Genomic DNA, 22,851 nt, shown 5'->3' with positions numbered 1-22,851 from the left:
TGTTATATTAAAAAAAATTCAAACTGTTAGTGTCGGTTAACCGACACTAATAGTAACTAAAAAAAAATTTGCCTGAATAACTATTACTGTCGGTTATAACCGACAGCAATGAGAAAACTATAAAAAAAAAATAGCTAGCCCAGGGCTGGTTGGCTGGCTGGCTAAAAGCAACCAGCCCTTTGGCCCTTTGAAATTCCGTGGGGCCCTCCCAGATTCTCGAGCCCTCTGGCCTAACCCTCGGTTGGAGACGATTTTAGGGCTATTTTCAGCCATCTGACCCTCTAGACCATTCGGTTAGAGATGGCCTAAGAATCCGCTTATCAACCCTGGAAATGGATCGCCTTTATTAAATGCAGATATGTGTAAAATACATTCAATAAAATATCTGACTATCATACAGTAATAGTACCAAGTACTAATACTGTAACCAGCCCCCGAAAAGTGAACTACTAACCAAATTTCCTAATTTAAGTAGGGCCATCACATCTGTCTAACTTTTTAAAGGTTTCCGAGTGTTTGGGGGCATGATACACATTGTCTATGGCCATATGGATGAACCCTGTTAATCTTTCATGCCCAAGATGCAGAGTAAGGCGAGTGTTTTTAAGCTATATTAAAATAAGATATTTTATTTACAAGTGAAGAAAAATATCATTAGATTGTAGTACAAAGTGGCAGGTGTTTATTATTAATTATATTGTTATCATCATCAGGATTGAACCCCTTTTATCCTTCATTTTGTGAAAATAAAAGTTAATTGCCTTCCTCTTAAACCCCGTCTCTCGGGTCCGAAACCTGCAAAAGAGATGACACCATATCAATTGACTAACATTGATGTGTACAACATTGTGAGACCCAGACCTGAAATGGTATAATCATGCCCAATTAGTGTGTTTGCCAAAGAGCCTGTGTCCATCGATTCTTTATTTGTTATGATCAATTCCGGCATCTGAAACTCTGTATATAGTTACTTTGCGATCATAATTTATTCACGATTGAAGCGGATTAAATTTGCTTTTACGGAATAATACCTATTTGTGTGCAAAGAAGTAGAAGAAATTTGCCGATTTCAAATGATCCAGTGAAAAATCAAAATGACCCAGACAACATCTTTGATATGCCGGTAAAATGAAAATACAGAGTATGCCGATAATCTGAAACAAACACGTCCAAGAGCACAAAAGGATCCTAAAAAGTAGTATATGAGATAATGGCCTAATAGACAAGCTCATGAGGCTTCATGCCTGCCTTCAGCGAGAACCTCGCCGCTAAGTATGTCTTCAAGTCTGGGACAGCCTCAATGGACTTTATCAATGATGCATCCACACTCTTCTGTTCATCTTTCCTTCCTTGTGGGAGCACACTCTTTTCCTACAATTTATTGTTTGGAAAAATTTTAAGAGACAACATACAATATTGCAACGGAATCAGGCACAGTGAACATTATTCTCCAACAGTTTACAAGTCGACAATCTGTATAATCTTATCCTTTCATCTCAGGGTATTCCGTTGCATGATAAATATAATACGCAAAATTAGAAGACCGCGATTGCACTGCCACATTGAACTACTTTAAAGTCCATGAAGACAATAGCAATAATGGAAGAGAAGCATGAATTTGTTATGTAAATGAAGAAACAATAAATCTTACCTCTTTCTCGGCCTCAAAAAACTCTCCCTCGCCCTTCTTCTTCTTCTTTTCAACTTCCTTTGCAAAATATTTGTCATCAAACTTTTCTACATTCACCCCAGAAATGTCAACCTTGGTGGAAGTGCCAATCACATAAGATTGATTAACACGTCTCAAGGGAACACCATTAATTTTAAAGGGCCCTGCAATGGATAAAATCAATACTCATGTTAGAAAGAAACTTAACAAGTTTCGTGAAGAAGCATGCAAGCGCCAAAAACTAGAAATACACATTCAATCGTGAAGAATCACGATTGAATGATGCAAGGTGCAGAGATCACATTCTCGAGAAATACACGTCTACATGAATCACACTACACAAATTGATACTCTTTCCCGCAAAATATTCCTCTTTCATGCATCAATCATCGTCCAATAACAATTTTGCTGTGTGATACAGCTTCAGAAGAACAAATCTAACACCACATCACTCACAGTACAAACTACCCTATTTGAACATACCCCACTACAAAATATCCTGTTCAATGGGAGAGGAGCATTCCCCCAAGTGCATAAGCAGGGGGTGGTTTTGCAATATTTTACAACGAAGGGAACCATCATTTCTGCACCAAATTTGACTGATGCTGGCTACAAATCAAGGTTGTTGGCATTTGGCCTAAACAGTACGAGGTTATTACGCATTTAGAAACCTATATTGACTGGCATTCAAGGATTCAAATGTATCAAATGGTCGGAGTGAGTTTATCAAACTTGTTATTCAGAAAATGAAAAAAATACGACATTACTTGTAAAGTAGAACAAAAAATAACAGTAAGAATACAACTATTCAGCTAAAACCGAAAAGAACTCGAAACATAAACACCACAGGAAGTGTTTCATGTAAAACGAAAGAAAATCTCACCAGTAACAAGAAGCAACCCAGATGGAAGCTGCTTAAGAAAAACAACTCTCTTGCCCTTAAACCTCCCAGCCAATATAATCAACACCGTCCCTGCTGTAATACTAGCCCTGCATTCAATCAACCAAATCAAATAATTAAAATTAACCAATAAATTAAACCCATTTTTCTATTTTTTTTTAATTTAAAAAAAAATGAAAAATTTGAGAAAATGGAACCTGAGCTTGGTGGGTTTGGGCTTGCGTTTGTTGACGAGTGGCTTCTTGACGTCGTCAGCGGGGTAGAACTTCGGGGGCTTCTCGGGTGCGGTCTCGGCCGCCGGCTTCGGGTCATGGCATGGGAAAACGCCGCCGTTTTTGGCCTTGATAGCCCAGAGACCACGCTTGTGGTACATTTTGGACCTCGAGAACTTACCCACCCCACGAACCAGATCTGGGTTTCGGGTCTTTCTAGGGTTTCTTGCTTTTGCCGCCATCGCCACTCTCACAGTGTTTCTGTCTGAAACCTGGAGATGGAGAGGTGCGGGTTGAAGTAAAACCCTAACGGCGGTTTAAACATTTAATTGAATTTTTTTTTTCATTGGGCTCACTGGGGAAATGTGGGCTCTTTATCAATCTGGCAAGGCCCAAGCGTTGCCAACCTTTTGCCATCTGATCGGGTCCGATCGACTTAGCATTTTCAATGAAAATGTAAATTGTAAAAGTTAAATTATAACTGATGGATGATGCGGTAATTTCAATTTTTAGAGCTTTGGGAGTATTTTTTTTTTCACCATCCTTTAGTGCGGTATGTGCTTACCACCTTATTTATTATCGTTAGATGAATTTGAATTTCGAGATTCCTATAGTGGATATGCACAAATTTCAAAATTTAAATTCATCTAACAATAATAAATAGGATAAAATGGCAAGAAACTCTCTCCAAAAGCCATCAGGCGTCAAATTTGACAACTAATGTCAATTGATTTAATTTTTTTTTTATCGGGGTGATACAATTCATAATAAATGTTGTATCTTTCAAATATTTCATTGTTTGGACTGAAAAAAAATTATAGAAGGACATTTTTAGTTAACTTATTGAGTGTAGCAAAAAATTGCATATAAACGTGAAATTGTGACAAAAGTCATCAAATATCATTTTGATGTTTTACATTTGACATCTTCTTGGACATGCTTTATGTCAAATTTAGAGTTTTTCCAATTAAATTGTCAAATATACATTTTTTTATTAGTATAGAGCTTTAAAAGAGTGTATTTATTTGAAAATTTATTAAAATAAAATTTTTATTAGCTGAAATGCTAGTGGAATAAGGGAGTTACTATTAAACGAATCAAAAAATAAAATTGACGTTGCCTTTTTATTGATGTCAAATTTGACTTTTAATCACAAAGGCTTCAAATTCAACCAGCAAATAACACTTCCGTTAGAAACTTTGAAGGATTTTTTTTATGTCCAATATGCATATTGACATCTCCACCTAGAATTTAACATCCCCTTTAAAGATGCTATTAAATTCAAATATTAGGATGACCAGATGTAATTTTTTCTCTCAAATATTTTTCTTTAGTCATTTAATAGAAGTATTACGTCTTGAAAAGTGCGAGTAAATTGATGGTGGTTCATGCCCACGTTTTGGCATCCGGGAAGACTAACAGACAAACTTGATTACCGCGGATTAAAATGTAAACAATTTGAGGGTCTGCCAAACAGAAAACTTCGAATGAGCAAGGCTAGGACGTTGAACATAACTCTTGTACCTATCAATCAGTTACTTGCCATTTCTAACATAATATGTTTTAAAATGTGATATATGTGGATGACGCATTTGAAGTTATTCTTAGCATTTATGTCGTTTTCTAGGGTCATAAGTAGAAGAATTAGGTGTAAGACTAAACTTATCATAAATATAAGTTAAGAGATTAAGCTCATGAATCACAAATTTATACAAGTATTAAAATCATAATTTGATAAACACAATGACAAACTAACTCGTAAAAACAGTAGAAGAAGAAGCCAAAGCAAACTTCTAAACAATGCACTTCTCCTCTCTTGCAAAACCAAAAGTACTCAAACCAACAATAAGTCTTAGTTCAATATTGAGCGTATGTTTTGTGAGAGCAATGACCACTATTTATAATAGATTAATCCTAATAATTCACATATTAGAATCACCATAGGATACCAACTATGAATCCAAATATATTATGAGTGCATCAGCAAAATAGGCTTCCAGTCTCACAAGGACTATGATAATCTATATTAAATCCTACAAGAATTAGGATAGTTTTAAGTTTTCTAGCAAGACTTTTCTATGTCGATCGAAACATTACGACTAACCATAATATTCAGTTTCATACTCATGTTCTAACATTCTCCCACTTGAGTATGAAACATGTTTGTACCATACTTGACCAATCTCGAAACTACTGAGCACCGGTCAACGTTATACCGTCAAGGACCTAGAAGAGTTTCCTTCCAACCAGGAGGCCAATCACAGCGTGACCCGTGTCGACATCAGAAGCCAATCATAGCGCAACACGTGTTAACATCATAAGCCAATCACAACACGACACGTGTCAATGTCAAAATGAAACTAGAAACTCTCTTCTATAGATAGAGATCATTATCTCATAATATTTCCTAATGTCATTTGTACTAAATCATTCACTTGTACTCACTAAAGGAGAGCTTGAACCTAAGTACTTGTGTAAACCCTTGACAATTAATGAGAACTCCTCTACTCCGTGCACGTAGCCAATCTGGGTGAACCACGTACATCTTGTGTTTGCTTCCCTATCTCTATCAATTTACATACTTATCCATACTAGTGACCGAAGCAATCTAGCGAAGGTCACAAACTTAACACTTTCTGTTGTACCAAAGTCCTCACTGATTTTGTGCATCAACATTTGGCGCCGTCTGTGGGAACAACACTTATTCCTACTCTCTTCAGCTTTGCCAAGCTGATTTCCACCATTCGTACACTCTCTTTTGACCAGGCATCCATCTCCAACATAGGGAGCGAAGGAAGCCACAACACACAGAATGACACCCCTCTTGCACCTAGTGCGAAAAAACGAAAGAAAGAAGGAAAGAGGGTTGCTCTTTAAGCTAAAGTCGATGAGCTAGAAGCTCAAAACAACAAGATAGCAATGAAGAATGAGGTCCTTCAGGAGCAGTATGAGAAGCTCTTTGAGACGCTCCATGAAACTATGCGTACTCAAACACGCGAGCTTGTTGCCCCTGTGGACATCAACCATCATCTGGGTGCCGCCCAACACAGAGGGTCACCTTCCTTCGACATGGGTATCCCTGATGAGGAGCGAGTTAATCATCACAACATTGATCAACATGAGACTTCTCTCAACCCAGCTGTTTTGACCCGAAGCAGGAGAAGTGGAGGAAGACACCTCATTGCAGAAGGGTTGGAGGGATCGAAAGCCGTTTATCGTGATTGCCGAGACTTCCTAAAGTAACATCGAGAGAATCCCCTCCACATATGCTCGAAGATCAATGACCCAAGGGTTTATGAAAGACTCGGTCCCCTCCTACGACCTAGGCCAGCTACCAATCTAGGGAAGGAACGACATGTCCTAGAGGAACATGAAGGTACATGGGACTCAGAGGTATTCCGACAGACTCGCCTTAGAAGTCAGTACGGCGAGTCTAAGGAAAAATCACGCGCCCTTGCTCAAACTTTCCTACTTCCAAGAGGCGATGGAGACTTACGAAAGAAAATCCCAATGGTACATGACTTCACTCAAGACCCCCTTGTCCTACAGCTCCATGAAGAAGTAAATAAGTTGAAGGCTGAACGTCAGGCCGAGATACCTGACTAGAACCAACCCAGGCCTGGCCCTTTCACAAGGAGGATCCTCGACACCCCCTTCAAGCAAAGACAAAACAAAAGCTTGGTCTACAACTCTATACTAGAAGGGAGGACCCAATTGAACACCTTAACCTCTTTGAGTCCACCATGGCATATCGGATGCACACCGACGAAGAGTGATGTCTTCTCTTCCCCTCCACCCTCTCTGTCGGAGCTTTAAATTGGTATTGCCGTCTTCCACCTAAGACAGTAGACTCATTTGAGGAACTGAGGAAACTGTTTGTCTCTCAACACATCTTTTAGACCAATCGCTTGCATTCTGCAGATGACTTGTACACTGTTTGCCAGAAGCCGGACGAGTCACTATAAGAATATGTTGGTCGTTTCAGCCATGAGTATTCTCGCTGCGCTGAGACAGATGACAAGACCGCCCTCAAGGCCTACGTGATTGTTTCTTCAAGTACATGATCAATGCCAACACTTGGAAGACTTACTCTGAGGTGATGGCACATGCTTACAACCATGCCTCCGCCGAGGCAAGGACATATTAAGGGAAACCCCCCACAACCACCCCTTATCAGCAAGTAGGGAGTGGAAGCCAGATCCAACCAAATGAGAAGATCTCAACCTTCCAAACGGCAGCGGTGCCTCCCCCTGCCTTACTTAATACTTTGCCAAGTCAACAGACATACCAATCTCAGGGCAAAAGGAAAGATTTCCATCCTCACCAGTCTTATTTTAGTAAAAGGAGTAAGGGACACTACCGCGATAACCAAGGGTATCGCCATGATAATCCCCGACCTTAGGCAGTCAACACAGTGGGTCAAACACGTATCAGGACAACCCCTACCCTGAGGTATGAGGCATACATACCTTTAAACGCCACATGTGTGGCCATTTACCCCAGTATAGCACACTTGATACCGAAGCCAAAGTCGAGGCACCCGGATTACAAGCCCACGAATAACACGGGCACGTTTTGCTGCTACCACGAGCATAACGGCCATGACGGCGAGAAGTGTATCACATTTTGTGATCATATTGAAGCTTTGGCACGTGAAGGAAAAATTGATCAATTCCTTCTTCACCCTCCAAGGGATAACCGTAACCAATGCCAGGTAAATGTGATATATTCCATAAGTGGTGGCACACCCATATCTAAATCTTCTAATAGGGCCATGAAAAATAGTGAACGAGCTTTAAAGTCTGGCCACTAAGTGTTTCACGTGGAAGACATCAGGGGAGGTAAGTATCAAAAGCCTAACCGAGATCCAATATGTTTCTACCCTGAGGAAGAAAGAGGTATCATCTACCTTCACAACGACCCACTGATCGTGGAAGCTCACATAGCCAACTTTGAAGTACGACGAATCCTGGTAGACACGGGGGCTTCGGTTAATATCATGTTTGCTGAAGCTTTCAGGGCACTTAATGTAGCTGAACACTTGCTCGATCGCTCGATTTCCCCTCTGATAAGCTTCTCCGGTGATATCGTGCAACCTTTGGGGAGCATACACTTACCTTTCACCATTAGTACAGGCCCTTACACAGCTACCATTACCACTAACTTCCTGGTGGTTGATTGCCCAACGGCGTACGATGTCATCTTTGGACGCACATGCATCAATGATCTCAAGGTCATGGTATCCACACATATGTTGTTGATGAAATTTCCAACCCCCTATGGAAATGGTTACATCAATGGAGATCAACTTAGTGCACGATCATGTTACAACACTTCGGTCAAGCAACAGCACCTGTCTGTGCCCAAGGAAACCCTTTCTATACATAACCAAGTCATAAAGACTAGCCCAGACGAAGCCAACTTGGATCTTCACAGTGGCAACAGTCAACCCGACGATCCTCAAGATGACTCTTTCACCCAGCAAGCACAACTCGTTGAAGAGTTGGAGAATGTCTATATCTCAAAAGATTATTCGGATCGCATGGTGAAGATTGGTACCACCTTATCACCACCCATTCGATTGACATTGATCTCTTTTTTACAAGAGAACACTGAGGTATTCGCCTGGTCATACGAGGACATGCCAGACATCTCTCTCGATATAATCTGTTATCGCTTAAGTATTAACCCCAAGACCAAGCCAATGAGACAGAAGCGAAGATCTTGTGACGCTGAACGGTACGAGGTAATAAAGGCAGAAGTTGAAAAACTCAAAGGCATAGGCTTCGTCCGCGAAGTCAATTATCTAACGTGGGTAGCAAATGTTGTCATTGTTAAGAAGAATCCGACCAAGGAAAGTCTCCTGCTCCAAAAGGTCTTATGGAGAATGTGTGTCGATTACACCGACCTAAACAAAGGATGCCCGAAGGATAGCTTTCCTCTTCCTCTCATAGACAGACTTATAGACTCTACGGCAGGGTGTGAACTCCTGAGCTTTATGGATGCTTACTCAGGATACAACCAAATCCTCATGAACCCTCCAGACCAAGAACACACAACCTTCACTACTAACAAGGGACTATATTGCTATAAAGTCATGCCCTTCGGCCTAAAGAATGCAGGAGCGACTTATCAGAGACTGGTCAATTCAATGTTCGTCGAACAGATTGGGAAGAGCATGGAAGTTTACGTTGATGATATGCTAGTCAAAAGCAAACATGCTGACCAACACATCACCAACCTATCTGAAACTTTCACCATTCTGAAGAGGTAGCGAATGAGGTTGAACCCCAACAAATGTGCCTTCGGCGTAGGCTTTGGCAAATTCTTAGGCTTCATGATAAGCCAACGAGGCATTGAGGCTAATCCCGAGAAGATCAAAGCAATCCTCGACATGAAGGAACCGGTAACTTCAAAAGACATTCAGAGCCTTACTGGTAAGGTGGCAGCCTTAACTAGGTTCATCTCTAAGACCACCGACAGATGTGCTCCTTTCTTCAAAGCACTTAAGGGAAGTAAGAAGTACATTACATGGACTGGTGAATGTGTTGAGGCATTCAAAAACCTCAAAGACTACATGAGTAAAGCCCATTTGCTCTCCAAACCTGAGGTTGATGACACTCTCATTATCTATCTGTCGGTATCGGCTTCAGCAGTAAGTTTCGTTCTCATTCGAAAGGATGGTAATGTTGAATGGCCTGTCTACTACGCTAGCAAGGCCTTACAAGATACGGAGACATGATACTCTAACATTAAGAAATTGGCTCTAGCATTGGTCATGTCTGCTCTAAAACTTCGCCCTTACTTCCAAGCACACTCCATCATCATGCTTACCAATCATCATATTCGACAGATATTCCAAAGTCCTGACATTTCCGGGTGAATGATCAAATGGGCGATAACATTGGGTGAGTTTGACATCTCCTACCAACCAAAACTAGCTGAGAAGGGCTAAGCAGTGGCAGACTTCATCGCCAACTTCACATATTCTGTTGACATTGTTTCTACGCCTAAAGAAGTGGTTTCATTACCCTCAGAAGCTCAGAAAATAAAACCAACAGCCCTAGCATAGAGTCTATATGTTGATGGCTTGTCCAACCAACAGGGTTGTGGAGCAGGACTAGTCCTTACGACCCCTGACAAAGTGGCGATGGAGTATGCTCTTCGTTTCCAAGGCGTCGAACAATGAGGCCGAATATGAAGCCCTCTTAGCAGGCTTACGTTTAGCCAAACACCTTAGGGTTAAACGAATTGATATCTTCAGTGACTCCCAATTGGTGGTTAACCAGGTCACTAACAACTTTGACGCTAATGATAGCTCTATGGCAGCATATCTAGCACAAACACAATTGTTGCTCAAGCATTTCCATTACCAGATCACCCAAATTCCTCGACCGGCAAACAGTCATGCAGATGCTTTGGCTCACCTTACCTCAGCGGTGGAAGACAAGAATGGGAGAAAAATTCAAGTCAAATTGTTGGCAACATCAAGCACCATGGTTGCGGAAGTGTGCAACTTATAACAAGGAGATAGTTGGATTACCCCGATTTATAGATTCCTTGCTCATGGCACCCTTCCAAATGACAAAGTCCAAGCTAAGCAGATTCGATTCAAGGCTACTCATTACTTGATCATTAATGACCAACTCTACAAGCGGGGTTTTAACCTACCGTACCTAAGATGCCTTACGCTTGCAGAGGCGGAAACTGTCATTCGAGAAATATATGAAGGAGTCTGCGGAGATCATGCTGGATCTCGATCCCTAGCACATAAGGCTGGCCAACACTCTACCAATATGCCATCAGAATATCCCGTTCATGTGGTAAGTGTCAACGCTACACAACTATTCCTCATTCCCCTCCCGAGCCGCTCACTCTTATGATCAACCCTTGGCCCTTCGCCCAATGGGGACTTTATTTGATCAGCCCAATGCCTGCAGGGAAGGGCAAGGTTCGCTATGCAATCGTTGCAGTTGACTACTTCACAAAATGGGCCGAAGTAGAACCCTTGGCAACCATTACTGAGGCAAAAATAGAAGACTTCATATGGAAGAACATCCTTTGCAGATTCGGCATTCCCAATGCGATAGTCACTGACAACGGGCGACAGTTCGACAACAATAAGTTCAGGATGTTCTACTCTAAGTTCAACATCAACTTATGTTTTGCCTCCCCAGCTCATCCCCAGTCTAATGGACAAGTTGAAGCCATCAACAAAATAATCAAGCGAACTTTAAAAACTAGCTTGGACAAGGCTAAATGTTGTTGGCCAGAATTTGTACCCTAAGTTCTTTGGTCATACCGCACTTCGTATCGGACATCAACAGGAGAAACCCCATTCTTACTTGCCTTTGGTATAGAGGCAGTTGTCCCAGTTGAGCTTGAGCAAGCAACGTTCCGAGTCCAGAACTACGTGCAAAGCGAAAATGACAAACAACTTACCCTCAACTTAGATCTAGTCGAGGAACACAAAAACCAGGCTCACTTGAGTAATGTCGCCTACAAACAGCGCATCTCCAACTACTATGACTCAATGGTCAAACCTCGTTCTTTCAAAGTGGGGGACTAGGTATTAAATAAAAGATTACTCTGCGATATAGTCCCGAATGAAGGAACACTTAGTCCAAACTGGGATGGACCGTTTGAAGTTGTTGACATCAGTCGCCCTGACTCCTATAAGCTTAGAAGCTCTGATGGCAAGACCCTTGGCCATCCATGGAACGCTGATCATTTGAAGTACTATTACAAGTAAACTCATAAGCTTCAACCGTTCGACATCCTATGTAACGAAGACTATTTGGCATGAATTCAATAAAGAGGTGATTTAGACAACTTGATCCTAATCCTCTTACATTCCTAGCAATGAAACACTCGGGTTCAAAGCTTCAACATGAATGCTTCCAACATGAAACAAAGTCTAAGTATATGTCAACAAGACTATACAAATAAACGAACAGCTTCACAGTGTATCCGTTCAATCATACATTCCAACACATTCATACATAAGCCAACTGTACTTTGAAAGGGTTCAACATATTTTTTGTCATTCAACACTTGCTACAATATGCCTAGACACCTTGCTCTTATTCTCACCAACCAGGTGATGAAATATGAAGAAGGAACTCATCTTCATACCACCAACCAGGTGATGAAATGTACAACCCGTACTCTCCTTCATGCCACCAACCAGGTGATGAAATGTACAACCCGTACTCTAATATCATTTGGCAACTTGCCACTCATGCCACTAACCAGGTGAAGAAGGAACTCATCTTCATGCCACCAACCAGGTGATGAAATGTACAACCCGTACTCTCCTTCATGCCATCAACCAGGTGATGAAATGTACAACCCGTACTCTAATATCATTTGGCAACTTGCCATTCATGCCACCAACCAGGTGAAGAAGGAACTCATCTTCATGCCACCAACCAGGTGATGAAATGTACAACTTGTACTCTCCTTCATGCCACCAACCAGGTGATGAAATGTACAACCCATACTCTAATATCATTTGGCAATTTCCATTCATGCCACCAACCAGGGGAAGAAGGAACTCACATTCGTACCACTAACCAAATGATGAAAGCAACTCACCATTCATTCCACCTACCAGAAGACGAGTGGTACAACTTGTACATGTGAACTCCTAGCATTCACAAATAATAAAAAACCCTCAAGCTTGACAACTCAACTAGGGGATCACTTATGCCTAACAAGAGTTATAGTCACCAACAAAGTCTTATTGCAAGCCAACAACAACTTCAGTGCATGGCATACGAAGATTAAGCTATTCAGCTCTCTTGCATCTGCTTCAAACATTTCCCCTCTGTAACAATGCAAACACTACAACTCGTAGAAAGCTTCACACACTCTTGATCAAGATAGTATGAAGCAAAACCAATTTATGGTGCCAACAAGAGCTTCATCAATGGAGGGCAATCACAATTCTCAAAAGCTTCACACACTCTTGATCAAGACAGTGTGAAGCAAAACCAATTTATGGTGCCAACAAGAGCTTCATCAATAGAGGGCAACCACAATTCTCAAAAGCTTCACACACTCTTGATCAAGATAGTGTGAAGCAAAACCAATTTATGGTGCCAACAAGAACTTCATCAATGGAGGGTTACCACAATTCTCAAAAGCTTCACACACTCTTGATCAAGATAGTGTGAAGCAAAACCAATTTATGGTGCCAACAAGAGCTTCATCAAAGGAGTTCAACCACAATTCTTAAAAGTTTCACACACTCTTAATCCAGATAGTGTGAAGCAAAACCAATTTATGGTGCCAACAAGAGCTTCATCAAAGGAGTTCAACCACAATTCTCAAAAACTTCACACACTCTTAATCCAGACAGTGTGAAGCAAAACCAATTTATGGTGCCAACAAGAGCTTCATCAAAAGAGTTCAACCACAATTCTCAAAAGCTTCACACACTCTTGATTAAGACAGTGTGAAGCAAAACCAATTTATGGTACCAACAAGAGCTTCATCAATAGAGCGCAACCACAATTCTCAAAAGCTTCACACACTCTTGATCAAGACAGTGTGAAGCAAAACCAATTTATGGTGCCAACAAAAGCTTCATCAAAGGAGTTCAACCACAATTCTCAAAAGCTTCACACACTCTTGATCAAGACAGTGTGAAGTAAAACCAATTTATGGTGCCAACAAAAGCTTCATCAATAGAGGGCAACTACAATTCTCAGACCTTCGAAGCAAATTCAATTTATATGGTTCATCCAAACCTTCGACTACTACAAGGTGTGGCTTGCATCACAATCTCTTGCTCAACAGTGTGGAAGCAAAATTTGTATGTGTTGTCTTTCCCACATTTTCAAATTTCCAGTTTCCCAAAAAAAAAAAAAAGGGAAATTCAACAAAGCTTCATCAATGGAGGACAACTACAAATTCTCAAAAGCTTCACACTATCTTGATCAAGATAGTGTGAAGCAAAATCAATTCATGGTACCCAACAAAAGATTCACCAACAAAAGCTTCGCCAATAAAAGCTTCAACTCCAAAGCTTCACCTACAAAACTTCAACTCCAAAGCTTCACCAACAAAAGCTTCATCAATGGAGGACAACTACAAATTCTCAAAAGCTTCACACTATGTTGATCAAGATAGTGTGAAGCAAAACCAATTCATGGTACCTAACAAAAGCTTCAACTCCAAAGCTTCACCTACAAAGCTTCAACTCCAAAGCTTCACTTACAAAAGCTTCAACACAAAAGCTTCACCCACAAAAGCTTCACCTACAAAAGCTTGACCCACAAAAGCTTCACCCACAAAAGCTTCACCTACAAAAGCTTCACCCACAAAAGCTTGACTTACAAAAGCTTCACTCACAAAAGCTTCACCTACAAAAGCTTGACCTATAAAAGCTTGACCACAAAAGCTTGACCCACAAAAGCTTTACCTACAAAAGCTTGACCTACAAAAGCTTGACCCACAAAAGCTTGACCTACAAAAGCTTCAAGCTTGACCTACAAAGGCTTGACCCACAAAAGCTTCACCTACAAAAGCTTGACCCACAAAAGCTTCACCCAAAAAAGCTTCACCCACAAAAGCTTCACCTACAAAGCTTCAACACAAAAGCTTCACCTACAAAAGCTTCACACTATCTTGATCAAGATAGTGTGAAGCAAAATCAATTCATGGTGCCCAACAAAGCTTCAACCTTAAAGCTTCACCTACAAAGCTTCAACACCAAAGCTTCACCTACAAAGCTTTTAAAAAAAAAAAATCAAAAATTCAAAAATTCGAAAATTCAAAAATTCAAAAATTCGGAAATTCAAAAATTTGAAAATTCGAAAAAAACAAAATCGAAAAAAAAAATTTCGAAAGAAAAAAAATTGCCTAGGCTTCCTCTTCTTTGGGCCTAACAACTTTCATAACAAATACATATGAAGAAGGAGTTTTGGGCTACCACTTAGAAAGGAAATGCCTCATTCGTCAACTCCTTCGACCGGAGACTTGGGGGACTCCTACCATATGCTACTGCACCTTGATACTCGGAAGTCTCACAACCACTCAGTGACTTGGATTTTTCAAGTCTCCAAACGAGAAGTTTTCCTCACTCAGGAAATTAAAGGAGCACTACCTCAACCTACATGCTTTACTCACAAAGCTTCAACATACAAGTTTCAACAAAAGGAAAAATTCAAAGAACTTAGTGAAGAAGGCATTGGTGTATTTAACACAATACGTTGAAATGAAGCAAATCTTGTTTATTGATATCTTCGATAAGTTACAAATATGTACATATACATGAATCAAAATAAACAAACAAGAGGGAGCCTTCACAAAGGTTGCTCAGGAGAAATCTCAGCAGTCGGCAGAGCCTCAGAAAAAGGAGGCACCAAAGGGTGATTATTCGGAGCCTCAATGCTAGGCAGAACCCCAGAAGGATGAGGCACCGAAGGTTGATCATTTGAAGCTTCATTACGCGGTACAGCCCCAGAAGACGAAGGTAATTAATGCCTTTGGAACAAACCCACAAATCTCTGATGATCAAGTAAAATCTGACCATCAGATTCCTGCAACTAGTCGAGCTTCCTCTTCATGTTTGTAGCATAGTCATGTGCGAGCTTGTGCAACTGTTCTCATGCTTGAGCCCTCTGATCTCCTGTTTGAGACTTATCACTTCAGCCGCCAATGATTCAACTTGGCGGGTTCGAGTAAATAGGTGTTGGGCCATATTAGACACAGAACCTGCACATTGAACACTGAGAGCAAGAGAATCCTTAACAGCCAACTCATCAGACCGTTTGGAAAGTAGTCTGTTATCTTTGGGAGTGAGAAGGTTCTTGGCCACCACCGCAGTAGTCATATCATTCTTCATCACAGAGTCCTTAACGGTAATAGGACTAGTAGGGGATAAGAAAGATAGGCGCCATATGTTGTCTTGAGAAGGCATGGCTGCCTCTTCACCAAAGTTCAAGTCAAAATGACGGTCGGATGGGCCAGACATTCTCAGAAATGATGAAGGAGAAATGAGGTGCAATAAATCTCTGAAGTAAGGGGAAAATTCCTACAAGCAATAACTCTCTGAATGTACTCCTTGCACACAATTGACGCCCTTCTAAAAGAAAGGGCAACAGGGCCGTTGGTTCAAAAATCGAAGAGGCACCACTCTTCGGATTCCGATGAAGCACCACTCTCTGGATTTCGAAGAGGCACCACTCTCCGGATTTCGAAGATGCACCACTTTCCACACGCAACATCAGCTCCTCGGGTACCACAGATAACTTTGCCAAAGATATTTGACAAAGTTTAGACACATAAATTTTGAAGGTCCAGCTACCTTATTATTACCCACAAGGGTAAAGGAACAGTACCACTGCTTGATAACTAGAAAATCCCAATGTGTGTCAACCTCTGTGCTCCATGGCAAGGCAGACTAGCAAAAATGCCCAACCTTTACTCACATTCGAGAAAACACTCCCAACAAGATTGCTTGCTAAAAAATCGAAGATGAACCACTCTCCAAATCTCGAGAGTCAGACTCCCAACAGGATTACTTTCTCAAAAATTGAAGAGACACTGCTCTCCGAATCTCGAGAACCAGATCCCCGACAGGATTGCTTGTTCGAAAACCGAAGAAGCACTGCTCTCCGAACTTCAAGAGCCAGATTTCCTTGGATAAAGTTTTTCTGCAATCTTCACACACAACATTAGCTTTCCAGATACCACATACCACTTTTTCAAAGTGCTCTGACAAAGTTAAAACACGTGAAGCTTGTAGCTCCCACTACATTGTTACGACCAAGAAGGGTTAAAGGAATAACACTACTACTTGTTGTTAGGGAGACTCCTATATATGTCGACCTTCATCCTCTACAGCCAGGCAAACCTGCAAATAAAAAAAAATGCTCAACTTTTCTTTACATCCGAAATGGCACTCTCAGCAGAGTCTCTCGAATTACTCAGCTTCTTTTCCTCCCGATAATACTTATGCAAACAAGCCACACCAGAGCAAGAGTATCTCATATCATCAGGGTTAAAAGCAAGAGTATCCCATATCATGTTTTTTCCCTTTCTTTTCCTTTGGCCTTGTTCTTACCTGCAAGACAAGGAGAAAGAGAGCAATTAGTCAGTACTTGGAATCAAACTTCCAATCAGGAACTGACTGCCTGGAACCCCTTGCCTGATTACTTACCTGGCATTGCTATCGAGTACTCATCTTCAACATCTTATGCTTCCAGAGAAGATACCACATATGCCTGAGGAACAAATAGGACAAGTGAGAAGGATACAAGAAAGCATGTGGAGACAAGCGTAACAAAACACGTGCCGATACATCCACTACTTTGTCAACAACAAAAATATCCCATATCATCAGGGTCGAACGTACTCTAGATTTGATGGACTTGTTTTGACCCTCAAATTCTTGAGTCGACCTTATACTCTGGAGGGAACTAGAAAACCCTCTAGCCTAGTTCAAGAATAAGCCTGTGGAAAGTTACTTCTTCAAAAGCAAAAGTATCTCATATCATCTCTTCTCCATTTGCTTCTCCTTATCCTTGGTGCTATTTACGACACAAAGAGAAGGAGAACAATCAACCGGAAGCCGAAGTCGAACCTCCGATCCAGGTTGCTTGCTTGGAAGTCTGATTGCTTACCTTGTATGTTACCTCATTCGGCAAATCTCCTAGCTCGGCAACTTGGGGGACTCCTCCTATAGGGTTTGTATCGCACTTGACCAAGCTCGAAACTACAAGTAAGCTTCAAGTGAAATTGATACATTACCTTGTGCATCTTTATCGGTTAAAGATACCACCCCTGGATGGAGGAAAAGTACTTCCAGAGAAGATGCAACATCTACATATGAGACAGATAAGGCAAGTGAAAATTATACCACACTTCGGTACTTAGAAGTTTCGTGATTACTCAATGGCTTGGATCTTGCAAGTCCCCAACCAAGGAGCTTCCCTCAATCGGGAACTTAGGGGAGCACTGTTTGTACCATACTTAACCAATCCTGAAACTACTGAGCACCGGTCAACGTTATACCGTCAAGGACCTAGAAGAGTTTCCCTCAAACCAGGAGGCCAATCACAGCGTGACACGTGTCGACATCAGAAGCCAATCATAGCGCGACACGTGTTAACATCAGAAGCCAATCATAACACGACACGTGTCAATGTCAGAATGAAACTAGAAACTCTCTTCTATAAATGGAGATCATTCTCTCACAATATTTCCTAATGTCATTTGTACTAAATCATTCAATTGTACTCACTAAAGGAGAGCTTGAACCTTTGTACTTGTGTAAACCCTTGACAATTAATGAGAACTCCTCTACTCCGTGCACGTAGCCAATCTGGGTGAACCACGTACATCTTGTGTTTGCTTCCCTATCTCTATCAATTCACATACTTATCCATACTAGTGACCGGAGCAATCTAGCGAAGGTCACAAACTTAACACTTTCTGTTGTACCAAAGTCCTCACTGATTTTGTGCATCAACAAAACATATTAATCACACAGTCTTTCATATTCATAGAAGTGATCACCAAATCTTTTGGATAACAAACGCTTAACTTCACATACAACTTACCTATGCATTTTAAAGTATTGAACGTAAGAATATTTTATGTTACATCATAGAATTAACTCGAGAGTCACAACATACTTAATTTGCACTTTGTAATTATGTGAACCAATATAGGAAAACCAAACTAATTTGCTCCCACTCATCTAGGCCATACTTAACACAACCAAGTTAAGTACAAGTTAATAGCAACTGTATTAACTAAAAATCATTCCAATACAATGAATGACTAATTAGAATTCATATGGAAACCAAATTCGTTTCCTTTTGAATGCTAACCGACATAATAGGATCATTCTCAATACTTAAACAAATTAAGTAACACAAATAATTCAACCAATTGCTTCAATAAAACCATAAATTGGTTTTCAAGCATCCAAATGAATTATAATGGCCGGCCTAAATACTCAGCCTTATGCTTACATTCGAAAGTATGATTCTCACACTTAAGTAGAATGAATTATAAAACCATAAGCAGACTGTACTGCATAGCCAATAAAGAAACCTGAGATATGAACCAATTGGTTCCGATTCCTCACCAATTGCATAATCTCAGTTTAGTCATATACACCTAAACCATTATGCAAACATTCTATGTATCAAAACATAGTCACAATCCATTCGGAAAAACTTATCTCACATAAACCCAAATCACTAGTTTCAACAATGATCAAAATCATATTAGCAAGCACAATATTTTTGCATTCAATTTGATCCAAACTAGTTCAATACCCATCGAGCAAGATCAACCAAAATTTGATAATGTCTGGATATAAAAGCACAAGTCATCTCGATTAAAATGAGATAATCAAGATCTCAACTTTTTAATAATAAGATTTACATATAATGATTCTTTAACAAGATTGACATGTATCATAATTCAATCTAATCCAGAAATAAAACACAACAATACTAATTGATACTTCAAAATATAAAACAATTCCACTCGATAGAAAACCCATAATTTGTCAAAATTTCAAAATTAGTATCTTATGAATTTTTTTTAAATCGCATCAGATATGAATTAAAGGATACATACCAATTAATCAACAAATTTTCAATAAGAGTAGCAAAAGCAAATGAGAAACGAAAATTTCAAACCAAATCTTGCCAATCATTATCAAGTGAGAGAGAAGTAGGAACCCAGTACAAGAAAACCCCAAATTTCAATTCCAATGCTCAAATAATAAAAAAAAATGACATCAATCTATTGTTTAGTTAGACTAATAGGGTGTGCAATTCTTTTTGGTTCCTCGTTCAATACATGATAGCTTCCTTAGATATACAATCATATTTTGTTTTGTTTAAGGAACTTAAGATAATCATCCAACAAAATTTAGAATACTTATAGATTTAATACATAAAATCAAATCTCTTACACTTACAATATACCAAGTAAGATGAGTTCCACTATCACAGCGAAATAGAATGCATTCATCATGCCGATACTAATGTGCATTCATATGTTTTATATGATCACACACAAAAAAAATATGATTGTATATCTAATTCATGCTTGCCACATATTTGCATTCTTGCCGACAATAAGGCTTCACCAAACAATTTATATCATTTCATACAAGGTATAAATACAAGAGCCTTCATATGTTTTCAGTTATACACTGCATAGATTGGCATTAACGAACCCAAAGATTCCAAACTCCATCATTCATAATTTTAAAGTCGTCATCATGGATACTTGTATAATCCAATTTTGCTTTTCTATAATAATTCAAACCAATCAGACCCACATAAAAACCATAGGTATTTGGCAGCATCAATAAGTCAAATTATGAACGTTAATAAATCAAATTCTATTATCATAATTCAAAATTGAAAATCATGCAAGCTTCCAAGTTTCAAGCAAGTCAATGAGAAATCTTACATCTGCTTGAGACAACAAAATAGCAGCAAAACAATATTTTCCACCCAATCTAATTACACAGGCTCTAACTCAAAAGTAGAAGAGCATATGTATACACCAAATATTAGTCTACTGAATCTTTATGCAGAAAAAGATAATACATATCATATTAATCACAAGATTACCAGTTCCTTAAAATGATAAAAAAACATAACTGCAAATACACAATTTGCATTCAATTTGATTTTCATTGGTGTTATATGTCGAAAGTCATTCAATGATGCCAAATAAAATTTTATAATTCTATATCTCAATTAAAATTGGCCGATCAAGATTTCAAAGAGACAATATTGACCGATTGAATAACTCTACCCTTACAACAACCCTATATGTATATCCCGGTATATAACCAATCTTAATACTGAATAACAAAAGGACCCTGTGAGTTGTGACAATTTACTCTTGACTTATATTTTTACAAACTTCTATATGAGTTTCACTTATAATATAAAATTCCTACAAGTAAAAACATCGTCACTTTTATTTGTTTAAAACCCTAGAAATTTCTTTGCAATCCAAGGTCAGTTCCGGCTAAACCATTATGCCTATTATTGCTTTAATTTTAATACTATCAATTTGAATTCAAGAGCAAAAACCTTAGGCTCTGATACCACATGTAAGACTAAACTTATCATAAATATAAGTTAAGAGATTAAGCTCATGAACCACAAATTTATACAAGTATTAAAATCATAATTCGATAAACACAATGACAAACTAACCCGTAAAAATAATAGAAGAAGAAGCCAAAGTAGACTAACAATAGGTCTTAGTTCAATATTGAGCGTATATTTTGTGAGAGCAATGACCACTATTTATAATAGATTAATCCTAATAATTCACCTATTAGAATCACCATAGGATACCAACTATGAATCCAAACATATTATGAATGCATCAGCAAAATAAACTTCCAGTCTCACAAGGACTATGATAATCTGAATTAAATCCTACAAGAATTAGGATAGTTTTAAGCTTTCTAGCAAGACTTTTCTATGTCCATTGAAACATTACGACCAACCATAATATTCAGTTTCATACTCATATTCTAACATTAGGACCATGAGCCCGTCAAATAATTTTGCAAAAATTATAACCAACCGAAAAGAGACACATGAATATTTGAATGGATAATGCACTCCAACCGGATTTTATCAATAAATAGATCAAGTCAATAACAAATTCATACAAGAATACAGGGCAATATATTAGAATGTACTATTACCTCTAGCAGAATTTGCATCCACAAATTATTGCTTTTATTGAAAATTATGAAAAATACTCAACGCGTGCTTTAAAATCTAAGTGAAGAAAGCTCATTTCATCCAAAATCTTCCTTCCACCTATTGTTTTTATTTATTTATTTATTTTTTTTTTTTTTTGAGTTTTCTTTGAACAACAAAAGTTGATACGCAAAAAAGTAGGAAGACCAACAACGATCAATCCTCAAAGATCAAACGCAACAGCAACCATGGCACATTGTTGTGATATAGCAATACTAGGACTAGCGTGACGTAGCTAGATCTCGACCCACTAGACCACAACGCACCACAAACCCACCAGGCCGCGATGCACCAAGTATAGGGTCGCACCGACCAACGACCTAAGCTTTGGCACATCACAAATCACAACCTGCTTATTACATCCAAACGCCCAGTGAACGAGTTTGTTTGGGCCCGCTTAGTTCCACCCCCTTCTAATAGATTGTGTCATATTATGTTATGCCTTATTTAAATGTGTCGTGTCCATGTTGGTGCTCATGTCAAACAATTCTTTTGACATTTAAGGATGGAAAGAATCAATTAGTATCAAACACGTCACTCATGAGATTTAAACTTAAAACTCCTCACTTATAAGTAAAAAGTAATATCAATAGACCATAGGGCATTCAATGTGTGGTGTTAAGGCTTCCTAGTTGGCATAATTTCGCATTTCGGACTCTACTTCACAACATTCCAACATTTGTCTTTATGAATGCTTTGTTGTTGTTATGAAGATTGAACCACATTTGTGCTTGTAGTTGTTGAAAAAAAGAATTGTGAGACAAAATAATTGTAATTGTTGAAAGAAAAAAAACCTAATGATCCAAATAATAACATGTTAATTACATTTGAAATTTATGAAGATTTTTGTGAGGGCTTCTTGCCAAGATTTCAACTCTTGCCTTGAATCTTCTCGACAAATTTTGTATGAATATTCTTCCACATTTGTTGCACCGTTGTCTCATTTTCCGTGATAGGGTCATGAGTAACACGCACCCAACCCTCAAGTAAAGCAACGTCTTCTGCGATCGACCAAATTGGCTTTTGACTCTTTTTTTTTTTGGGAAAAAAAATTGGAAAGTGGAAAATAATTAATATACAAGATTGTAGTAAAAAAAATGTGCAAAGTGTCCCAACAGTAACATTTTCAAATTTTTTTTCCATTGGAAATTCAACAGCCCATACCAACCCACATCAACGAGCCGTTCGGGCTTTGCTGTTAGTCTATTGCAGTGGGGCCCACCACTGCAGTTGTTGTCGGTCTCTTGTCGTTTTGGCGCATGTTACACACGTCTAATAGAAAAAAAAATAAAAAAA

General features: G+C 39.2%; 1 protein-coding gene across 1 annotated transcript; it reads right to left on the bottom strand.

The window, feature by feature from the left end:
• Positions 1 to 1,050: 1,050 nt before the first annotated feature.
• LOC103449694 (large ribosomal subunit protein eL6-like) lies at positions 1,051 to 3,191 on the bottom strand. The gene is made up of 4 exons (XM_008389021.4): positions 2,768 to 3,191; positions 2,553 to 2,659; positions 1,652 to 1,833; positions 1,051 to 1,371 (listed from the first exon to the last, which is right to left on the bottom strand). Exons 1-4 carry the CDS (start codon positions 3,022 to 3,024, stop codon positions 1,216 to 1,218), a joined length of 702 nt encoding a protein of 233 aa, XP_008387243.2. The 5' UTR covers positions 3,025 to 3,191; the 3' UTR covers positions 1,051 to 1,215.
• Between the last annotated feature and the right edge of the window lie 19,660 nt (positions 3,192 to 22,851).

Source organism: Malus domestica, chromosome 12 (genome assembly GCF_042453785.1).
Source record: "Malus domestica chromosome 12, GDT2T_hap1".
Classification (NCBI taxonomy): Eukaryota; Viridiplantae; Streptophyta; class Magnoliopsida; order Rosales; family Rosaceae; genus Malus; species Malus domestica.
Note: the sequence above shows the minus strand (reverse complement) of the source record. Positions and strands in the feature narration are given on the sequence as shown.